This window comes from Thalassophryne amazonica, chromosome 16, assembly GCF_902500255.1.
Source record: "Thalassophryne amazonica chromosome 16, fThaAma1.1, whole genome shotgun sequence".
Classification (NCBI taxonomy): domain Eukaryota; kingdom Metazoa; phylum Chordata; class Actinopteri; order Batrachoidiformes; family Batrachoididae; genus Thalassophryne; species Thalassophryne amazonica.
The window spans coordinates 33,273,526-33,284,271 of NC_047118.1; the positions used below are offsets into that span (position 1 = coordinate 33,273,526).

The following is a 10,746-nucleotide window of genomic DNA, read 5'->3' on the forward strand; positions in this document are numbered from 1 at the left end:
TGAAGCTGTGAGAGCAGCTTTTTGCAAATCTGCCGCAGAGATTCACGTTCACCAGTACACAAGGATCCGACAACACAAGCTGTCAGATGACAGGAGACTGAAGAAACTGCTTCCAATATCTTAAAGAGAAAAGGATCTGCAGAAAGACACCATGTCTCTTGCAGTGAAGGAGAAGACAGAAGTGCGTCTGGCCTTCCTGGGAGGAGCCGCAGTTGGGAAAACAGCCCTCATCAAACGTTTCCTTCAAGACACTTTTGACACCAAGCATCGTCGCACAGTGGAGGAGCTCCACAGTAAGGAGTACGAAGTGGGAGGGGTCAAAGTCACCATCCACATAATGGACACCAGCGGCAGCTACTCCTTTCCCGCCATGCGTAAGCTCTCCATCCAGCAGAGCGACGCCTTCGCCCTGGTCTACGCAGTGGACGACCCAGAATCCCTGGAGGCGGTAAAGACGTTACGAGAGGAGATCCTGGAGGTCAAAGAGGATAAGTGTCCGCCTATTGTGGTTGTGGCCAACAAGAGTGACCTTTGCCATGAGCGCCAAGTGTCCAGCAGTGACATGGTGTCCACAGTGGAGCGGGACTGGAACCACAGCTACCTGGAGGCTTCGGCTAAAGAGAACACCAATGTGCTGGAGGTCTTTCGAGAACTCCTCGAGCAGGCAAACCTGCCCAGTCGGCTGAGTCCGGCACTGTGCCGGAGACGGGAAACCTTCCCCAAGAGTAGCACCAACCGACCACCGATGAACAAAGCCAACAGCTGCCTCATCTGCTAATGCCGTGGATCAGCAGGGGGCTCCAACGGCAGTCGACAAAGAGAAAACTTCACAGAAGAGACTGAGGACTCCGCTGAGATGGACAGACAGTGATTTTAAAAGTTCTTAAATTAGAACAGCTTCAGTTCCTCAGCAGCAGCCTGCAGCACTGCTACTCCTCAAAAAATGTAAAAAAAAAAAAAAATGCAAATCATGGAAGAAACAATATGACTGAGCAAACATTACCTTCTGTGAATTAAATTTGTTGTTTTGCCGTATTTGTGACACATATGCAGCTTTCTGTGTGCGATCACGTGAGCTTTGTGCTGTTGGTCTTTAAAATGCAACAAGTGTGACATCAGGTTATTTAATATGCATAATCCAGTGAAGAAATGTGCATAGTTTTTGTAAACTGTACAATTTAACATATACGGCATAAAAAAACCTTCGCTATGCCTTGTGGAAATCATTTGTTTTATTGACAGGTTTGTTTTTTGTTTTGTTGTCAATAAGGTGACAGCTTTCTGTTCAAATATTTTTCATAATAAAGATTCTCACTGCTTGATAAAACATCTTGTGCAATAAATAATTCTGAAAATGAAAACTGAATGCTCTGCGTGTACTTTTTTATTAAACTGTGCAGAAACTTGTTTCCAGTGATGTGATTCTAAAGTGAGACAACTGCAACAGAGTGTAGACATTCAATGCAAAACATGGGCATGCATGCAAGACAAAAATATGAAGTGACACAGATTCATCATTCTATGCAGAGTTTTTAAAGCTACAAATGCAGCATCCTGCAAGATGAATTATAGTGTTAAACCTGCTACACATTCATAACTGAAAACATTTTCTGCTGGGTGGATTGAAGAAAAACTTAATTTTCCTATTCGATATCAAATTAAACAGCAGAGACAGTCACATGTTATACTTTGTTTAGCCCTCTGGAGAATTTTTGTGATTTTTTTTTTAACTGTATAAATAAATTTGATTAAATCACAACTGTATTGACATTTAAAGATTATTGCTTGTTTATTGCTTCATCTAAAGAAAAACCACAGTATTTTTTTAAAAGAAAGAAATATGACAAACATTTTATCATTTGAGTAACATGACTAAAAAGTTTGTCAAAAATCATTTTCATGATCTTCCACTCTTACATTGCCCCCTGGTGGTTACTTTACATACATCTAAAGGCTCCAGTAAAAGATACATTTTTCTGTCTGCTAACTTAAACTGATGACACTTTGCCTCAATAAGACTAACCATGTGGCTCAAAGTTAAAGTTGCTCCAATTTTGGTAAAAAGTGATGCAAATTATTGGTTGAGCTAATAGGATTAATAAATGAAATAGTGTTGACAGTGTTGAATGCTTGGTCTCCAAAGTAAAGGTCAAACAAGGTCTACGTCTATTGGATTCTGGGCAATTCTATGGTAACGAAATTATAACAGCAGCAAAATCTGTACATATTGCATCTAACCACTACAGATAAGCTCAGATTGTAATTCCATTACCGTAGAATTGCCCTTCTACAGTATGACATGACATGTTACCCCGTAACGTGATAAGTAAGGAAGATACATGGTCCAAACTATTCCTTTTTAAAACTGTGTTAACTCAACTAGTAATTTGCATCAGTTTTTACCAAAATTGGAGCAACTTTAACTTTTGACCCCTGTACAAAATGAAACTGACCTTTATCACCATTCTTGCTGTTTTTATCCTGTAACTCCATAGAGTCACAGATAGTCCAAACTATACCTTTTTGGAATCTTTATGATCAGGCAAATAATGTGGAATATTTTTCAATATGATTGGAGCATATTGTAATTTTGACCTCTGTAATTTTTCTATTGACCCCTACCTGACCACCGATTGAAAATTCAAGTGGCCAATCAGTTTTTTCAAAAGAGGATTGTCTGAGGAGAATTTCTGCCAAATTTGACGCTTTGATCACCATTTGCAAGATTCCCCTCTAAATATTCTTTTATCTGCTGCACTACAACCCTTCCCACCATGCCAAATCCATGTGGACCCCAAGGTCACCCAAGTTAAATCCCATGTGACAAAGACGAAGGTGATGTGATTTTATTCATTCTTTTTTCTATACCTGCTTATTCCAACTAAGGGTCAAGGGGATGCTGGAGACTGTCCCAGGACCCTGGACAGAACGCCAGTCTGTCAATAGATATGAACAGATAAACACTTTCACACCTACAGTCAATTTAATATTCCCGATTTACCTAAACTGCTTGTCTTTGGAAGTGGGAGGAAGTCTGAGCACCCGGTGGGAACCCACACAAACACACGGAGAACATAAAAATTCCAAACAGAAAGGACAAGGTGGGAAGCGATCCCAAGATCTTCTTGCGGTAAGCCAACATGCTGCCAGTATGACTTCATATTAGCTATAGAGGTATCTTAAATCAATTGTTCAAAATAACTTCTATATATCCTCTACAAAGTAGTGTTCAGAATAATAGTAGTGCTATGTGACTAAAAAGATTAATCCAGGTTTTCACTATATTTCTTATTGTTACATGGGAAACAAGGTACCAGTAGATTCAGTAGATTCTCACAAATCCAACAAGACCAAGCATTCATGATATGCACACTCTTAAGGCTATGAAATTGGGCTATTAGTAAAAAAAGTAGAAAAGGGGGTGTTCACAATAATAGTAGTGTGGCATTCAGTCAGTGAGTTCGTCAATTTTGTGGAACAAACAGGTGTGAATCAGGTGTCCCCTATGTAAGGATGAAGCCAGCACCTGTTGAACATGCTTTTCTCTTTGAAAGCCTGAGGAAAATGGGACGTTCAAGACATTGTTCAGAAGAACAGCGTAGTTTGATTAAAAAGTTGATTGGAGAGGGGAAAACTTATACGCAGGTGCAAAAAATTATAGGCTGTTCATCTACAATGATCTCCAATGCTTTAAAATGGACAAAAAAAAAAAAAAAAACAGAGACGCATGGAAGAAAACGGAAAACAACCATCAAAATGGACAGAAGAATAACCAGAATGGCAAAGGCTCACCCATTGATCAGTTCCAGGATGATCAAAGACAGTCTGGAGTTACCTGTAAGTGCTGTGACAGTTAGAAGACGCCTGTGTGAAGCTAATTTATTTGCAAGAATCCCCCGCAAAGTCCCTCTGTTAAAAGACGTGCAGAAGAGGTTACAATTTGCCAAAGAACACATCAACTGGCGTAAAGAGAAATGGAGGAATATTTTGTGGACTGATGAGAGTAAAATTGTTCTTTTTGGGTCCAAGGGTTGCAGACAGTTTGTGAGATGACCCCCAAACTCTGAATTCAAGCCACAGTTCACAGTGAAGACAGTGAAGCATGGTGGTGTAAGCATCATAATATGGGCATGTTTCTCCTACTATGGTGTTGGGCCTATATATCGCATACCAGGTATCATGGATCAGTTTGGATATGTCAAAATACTTGAAGAGGTCATGTTGCCTTATGCTGAAGAGGTCATGCCCTTGAAATGGGCGTTTCAACAAGACAATGACCCCAAGCACACTAGTAAACAACAAACAACAAAAATTAAGGCCTCGCAGATGTGAAGAAATCATGAAAAACTGTGGTTATACAACTAAATACTAGTTTAGTGATTCACAGGATTGCTAAAAAAGCAGTTTGAACATAATAGTTTTGAGTTTGTAGCGTCAACAGCAGATGCTATTATTGTGAACACCCCCTTTTGTGCTTTTTTTTTTACCTGGTCTTGTTAGGAGAGACGGCATCCATCCCACTTTGGATGGAGCAGCTCTCATTTCTAGAAATCTGGCCAGTTTTCTTAAATCCTCCAAACTGTGACTATCCAGGGTTGGGACCAGGAAGCAGAGTTGTAGTCTTACACACCTCTCTGCAGCTTCTCTCCCCCTGCCATCCCCTCATTACCCCATCCTCGTAGAGACGGTGCCTGCTCCCAGACCACCAATAACCAGCAAAAATCTATTTAAGCATAAAAATTCAAAAAGAAAAAATAATATAGCACCTTCAACTGCACCACAGACTAAAACAGTTAAATGTGGTCTATTAAACATTAGGTCTCTCTCTTCTAAGTCCCTGTTAGAAAATGATATAAAAATTGATCAACATATTGATTTATTCTGCCTTACAGAAACCTGGTTACAGCAGGATGAATATGTTAGTTTAAATGAGTCACCCCCCGAGTCACACTAACTGCCAGAATGCTCGTAGCACGGGCCGAGGTGGAGGATTAGCAGCAATCTTCCATTCCAGCTTATTAATTAATCAAAAACCCAGACAGAGCTTTAATTTATTTGAAAGCTTGACTCTTAGTCTTGTCCATCCAAATTGGAAATCCCAAAAAACAGTTTTGTTATTATCTATCGTCCACCTGGTCGTTACTGTGAGTTTCTCTGTGAATTTTCAGACCTTTTGTCTGACTTAGTGCTTAGCTCAGATAAGATAATTATAGTGGGCGATTTTAACATCCACACAGATGCTGAGAATGACAGCCTCAACACTGCATTTAATCTATTATTAGACTCAATTGGCTTTGCTCAAAATGTAAATGAGTCCACCCACCATTTTAATCATATCTTAGATCTTGTTCTGACTTATGGTATGGAAATTGAAGACTTAACAGTATTCCCTGAAAACTCCCTTTTGTCTGATCATTTCTTAATAACATTTACATTTACTCTGATGGACTACCCAGCAGTGGGGAATAAGTTTCATTACACTAGAAGTCTTTCAGAAAGCGCTGTAACTAGGTTTAAGGATATGATTCCTTCTTTATGTTCTCTAATGCCATATACCAACACAGTGCAGAGTAGCTACCTAAACTCTGTAAGTGAGATAGAGTATCTCGTCAATAGTTTTACATCCTCATTGAAGACAACTTTGGATGCTGTAGCTCCTCTGAAAAAGAGAGCTTTAAATCAGAAGTGCCTGACTCCGTGGTATAACTCACAAACTCGCAGCTTAAAGCAGATAACCCGTAAGTTGGAGAGGAAATGGCGTCTCACTAATTTAGAAGATCTTCACTTAGCCTGGAAAAAGAGTCTGTTGCTCTATAAAAAAAGCCCTCCGTAAAGCTAGGACATCTTACTACTCATCACTAATTGAAGAAAATAAGAACCCCAGGTTTCTTTTCAGCACTGTAGCCAGGCTGACAAAGAGTCAGAGCTCTATTGAACCGAGTATTCCTTTAACTTTAACTAGTAATGACTTCATGACTTTCTTTGCTAATAAAATTTTAACTATTAGAGAAAAAATTACTCATAACCATCCCAAAGACGTATCGTTATCTTTGGCTGCTTTCAGTGATGCCGGTATTTGGTTAGACTCTATCGCTCAGATTGTTCTGAGTTATTTTCATTAGTTACTTCATCCAAACCATCAACATGTCTATTAGACCCCATTCCTACCAGGCTGCTCAAGGAAGCCCTACCATTATTTAATGCTTCGATCTTAAATATGATCAATCTATCTTTATTAGTTGGCTATGTACCACAGGCTTTTAGGGTGGCAGTAATTAAACCATTACTTAAAAAGCCATCACTTGACCCGGCTATCTTAGCTAATTATAGGTCAATCTCCAACCTTCATTTTCTCTCAAAAATTCTTGAAAGGGTAGTTGTAAAACAGCTAACTGATCATCTGCAGAGGAATGGTCTATTTGAAGAGTTTCAGTCAGGTTTTAGAATTCATCATAGTACAGAAACAGCATTAGTGAAGGTTACAAATGATCTTCTTATGGCCTCAGACAGTGGACTCATCTCTGTGCTTGTTCTGTTAGACCTCAGTGCTGCTTTTGATACTGTTGACCATAAAACTTTATTACAGAGATTAGAGCATGCCATAGGTATTAAAGGCACTGCGCTGGTTTGAATCATATTTATCTAATAGATTACAATTTGTTCATGTAAATGGCTAATCGTCTTCACAGATTAAGGTTAATTATGGAGTTCCACAAGGTTCTGTGCTAGGACCAATTTTATTCAGTTTATACATGCTTCCCTTAGGCAGTATTATTAGACGGCATTGCTTAAATTTTCATTGTTACGCAGATGATACCCAGCTTTATCTATCCATGAAGCCAGAGGACACACACCAATTAGCTAAACTGCAGGATTGTCTTACAGACATAAAGACATGGATGACCTCTAATTTCCTGCTTTTAAACTCAGATAAAACTGAAGTTACTGTACTTGGCCCCACAAATCTTAGAAACATGGTGTCTAACCAGATCCTTACTCTGGATGGCATTACCCTGACCTCTAGTAATACTGTGAGAAATCTTGGAGTCATTTTTGATCAGGATATGTCATTCAAAGCGCATATTAAACAAATATGTAGGACTGCTTTTTTGCATTTACGCAATATCTCTAAAATTAGAAAGGTCTTGTCTCAGGGTGATGCTGAAAAACTAATTCATGCATTTATTTCCTCTAGGCTGGACTATTGTAATTCATTATTATCAGGTTGTCCTAAAAGTTCCCTGAAAAGCCTTCAGTTAATTCAAAATGCTGCAGCTAGAGTACTAACGGGGACTAGAAGGAGAGAGCATATCTCACCCATATTGGCCTCTCTTCATTGGCTTCCTGTTAATTCTAGAATAGAATTTAAAATTCTTCTTCTTACTTATAAGGTTTTGAATAATCAGGTCCCATCTTATCTTAGGGACCTCATAGTACCATATCACCCCAATAGAGCGCTTCACTCTCAGACTGCAGGCTTACTTGTAGTTCCTAGGGTTTGTAAGAGTAGAATGGGAGGCAGAGCCTTCAGCTTTCAGGCTCCTCTCCTGTGGAACCAGCTCCCAATTCAGATCAGGGAGACAGACACCCTCTCTACTTTTAAGATTAGGCTTAAAACTTTCCTTTTTGCTAAAGCTTATAGTTAGGGCTGGATCAGGTGACCCTGAACCATCCCTTAGTTATGCTGCTATAGACTTAGACTGCTGGGGGGTTCCCATGATGCATTGAGTGTTTCTTTCTCTTTTTGCTCTGTATGCACCACTCTGCATTTAATCATTAGTGATTGATCTCTGCTCCCCTCCACAGCATGTCTTTTTCCTGGTTCTCTCCCTCAGCCCCAACCAGTCCCAGCAGAAGGCCCCTCCCTGAGCCTGGTTCTGCTGGAGGTTTCTTCCTGTTAAAAGGGAGTTTTTCCTTCCCACTGTCACCAAGTGCTTGCTCACAGGGGGTCGTTTTGACCGTTGGGGTTTTTACGTAATTATTGTATGGCCTTGCCTTACAATATAAAGCGCCTTGGGGCATCTGTTTGTTGTAATTTGGTGCTATATAAATAAAAATGATTGATTGATTGTTAATGACAAAAGTGTTGTGTTCAATAATTCATTGATCTGAATTGTGCACATAATGTACAAAGGCCATTTTGACATTTCTAGACTTCTGTGAGCAGATATGCTCCTATGAGCTGCTAACAGATCTTCCCATTTTATTAACCATCCACACAGAAACAGCCAGTCAGTCAAAGATTTGCTTCCTCTTTCCTACAGCACTGAGAGACAAGGTGCATTGTTTCAGCAGAATCTGATGAGGAAGTGACCTGCAATTATCAGACCTCTGGTTCCTCTTTGCATCCCGTTTAAACGGCCAGCTGGCATTCATCACATGAACACAGAACCTCTTCTGTAGCAAAGTACGTATGATTTTAATTCAGGTAGCTGTGGGCATGAGATTATTGAAATCTTTTTATCCTGCCATTGCTGCCACACTTACTATTTCTCAGCACATTAATAACGTCAACAGAAGCCTGATTTTTTTTTCCCCAGCCAGCTGTAAGTAACAAGTGTTTTATTTTGTTGTCTCTGCTCCTGGACTTGGTCAAAGCTCCTCAGTGTTAATAGATACCTGAGAAGTTTCGAACAAGTGTAGGATCTCTGACCGTTACTTCATTCTCATTTTTTATTTTTTTATACTGCATGAAATAAAGCTAAACTATTTGCAGTATTTGGCATATTCATTTTAAAATTTCCTAGAGTATAACATTTTAAGAACTGAGGTAGGTTTTACACAAAAATCGGATTTCAATAGCTATTTTTTAATGCTATAACCTTATCAGTAAGCCCATGTTTTTCTAATAGGTTATCAGTCTACATTTGTTAGAATGTCGGTCAACTTTAACAATACACTATTATCACAAAGACCCTTCACAGCTGACATTTTTTCAAATGCACACTCTTTAAATATTTGAAATCATGTCCAGATATTGTAAGTACTCTTCAGTATCCTGTCAGCACATAGAAACATTACAGCATTTACGTAAAAAAAAAAAAAATCTTCTGTCCTTTATCACCTTCATGTATCATTGCTAATACAAATTGTGTCACCCTTTTTTAAACCATAGAAGCGTTACAATCTGTCTTGCCTGTAATAAAGAGATACTGTGTAATCCTAAAGGTGGATTTCTCTTTGTAAGTTCTTACATTCATAAGCTTATTTTAGTAACACCAAAAAACATCACTCGTTTGCTGCAGACAAGACAAGAACCAAATGTTTTATTTTCATTTGCATTAACAAATGCTGTTGAGCCACACCACAGTTGTCAGTGTCTAAATGATAAACGAACCACAGCAAACAAGGCAGAGGATGTGTGAACCCAGAGGAGGCGTCACAAAAATCAATGGGAGAACTACAGACAGATTCAAATTGATGACTGACACCGTTTAGCAAAAAATAAAAAACATGCCAACAAAACACCAGGATCTATAGCAAATGCCCATCAGTTAGCAGGACACTATCTACAACATTCATAAAAGCAGAGTGGTACAGTACTGATGTTTGGGAAAACTTCTCAGCAAAACCTTTTGAGCAGAACCTTCAAGAACAAGTTCTGGTACTTTGGCTTAGAAAGTGTAGTTCAATCAGCATTGAAACACACCTTCCTGCAGCAGCAGCGGTGCCATGAAAAATTAATCAAAAAGGTGGAGAAGTCAAACCCAGCAAGGGCTGGATGATACAGTACATAAAAAAAATAAAATAAAAGCAATCTGCAATTTAAAAAAAGTGGGGAGAAAAAGAAAATACAACACCCTACTTTAGGTTTTTGCATATTTTTCGTCTTTACAGTAACACATTTACTGTAGCAATTTCTTGACGTTCATGTGTGTACCTAAGTGTGTGTTTGCTTTGATCATTATACTGTGCGCACATGTGAGCGCACACACACAAGGTGGATCTGCATGTTGATTTGGCACGGATGCCCTTCATGACGCAACTCCACGTCACATGGAGAAATGTGGCAGGGGTGGGGTTTGAACTGGGAACCTTCTGCACTGAAACCAAGTGCACTAACCACTTGGCCGCCGTCCCGCCTTGTCACACTGTCAGTTAATGTTTAGATAATATTACTCTAAATTATACTGCTCAAATCTCACAATGACAAATGATAATGTCAATGATAATGCAAACTTTATTACTAATGCATTTAAGACTGTGGAAATAAGGGTGGTCGCCACTATTTATGAAATACGAGTATGACAACATCAATCTACCAGACTTTTCAATCAATGCTGGAGCGTAATCACATCACCCCACAACAATGCCAGCAACAGGAACAAAAGCTAACCGTCACTCAAAACGAAACACGTACAAATCTCAAAAAGGTAAAATTACAGTATTCTGAACTGTATTAAACTGTCAATAACAGAAACAATTATCCTCTAAAATACAGTATATGAGACTTTGTCATTAGATAAGTTAACATGCAGACTGCACTGGGATACTTTGTTCAGTCAAGCTTTACACAGATGTGATATAAAGAGTCAGTCACTTAGCTCACAGAAAAAAAGACCATTTCTCATGTTGGGATATTGCCATTTTTTACAAGAGATTTTCAGCTCTAAACTTGATACTTTGGCTGCAACCCAAACAACAGCTGTGAATGGATTGAAGTTCAAAGCGCAAAAACATTTGAACCGGAAAGGTGTGCAGCAGAAACGAAGGTCACTCGGAATGATCCACAGACTTCACTGGGAA

General features: G+C 39.2%; 1 protein-coding gene across 1 annotated transcript; it reads left to right on the plus strand.

Annotated features, from left to right (window-relative positions):
• Window positions 1-825, plus strand: LOC117528423 (GTP-binding protein Rhes-like). Its single transcript, XM_034191050.1, has one exon. It carries the CDS (start codon window positions 152-154, stop codon window positions 776-778), a length of 627 nt encoding a protein of 208 aa, XP_034046941.1. The 5' UTR covers window positions 1-151; the 3' UTR covers window positions 779-825.
• Window positions 826-10,746: the final 9,921 nt, after the last annotated feature.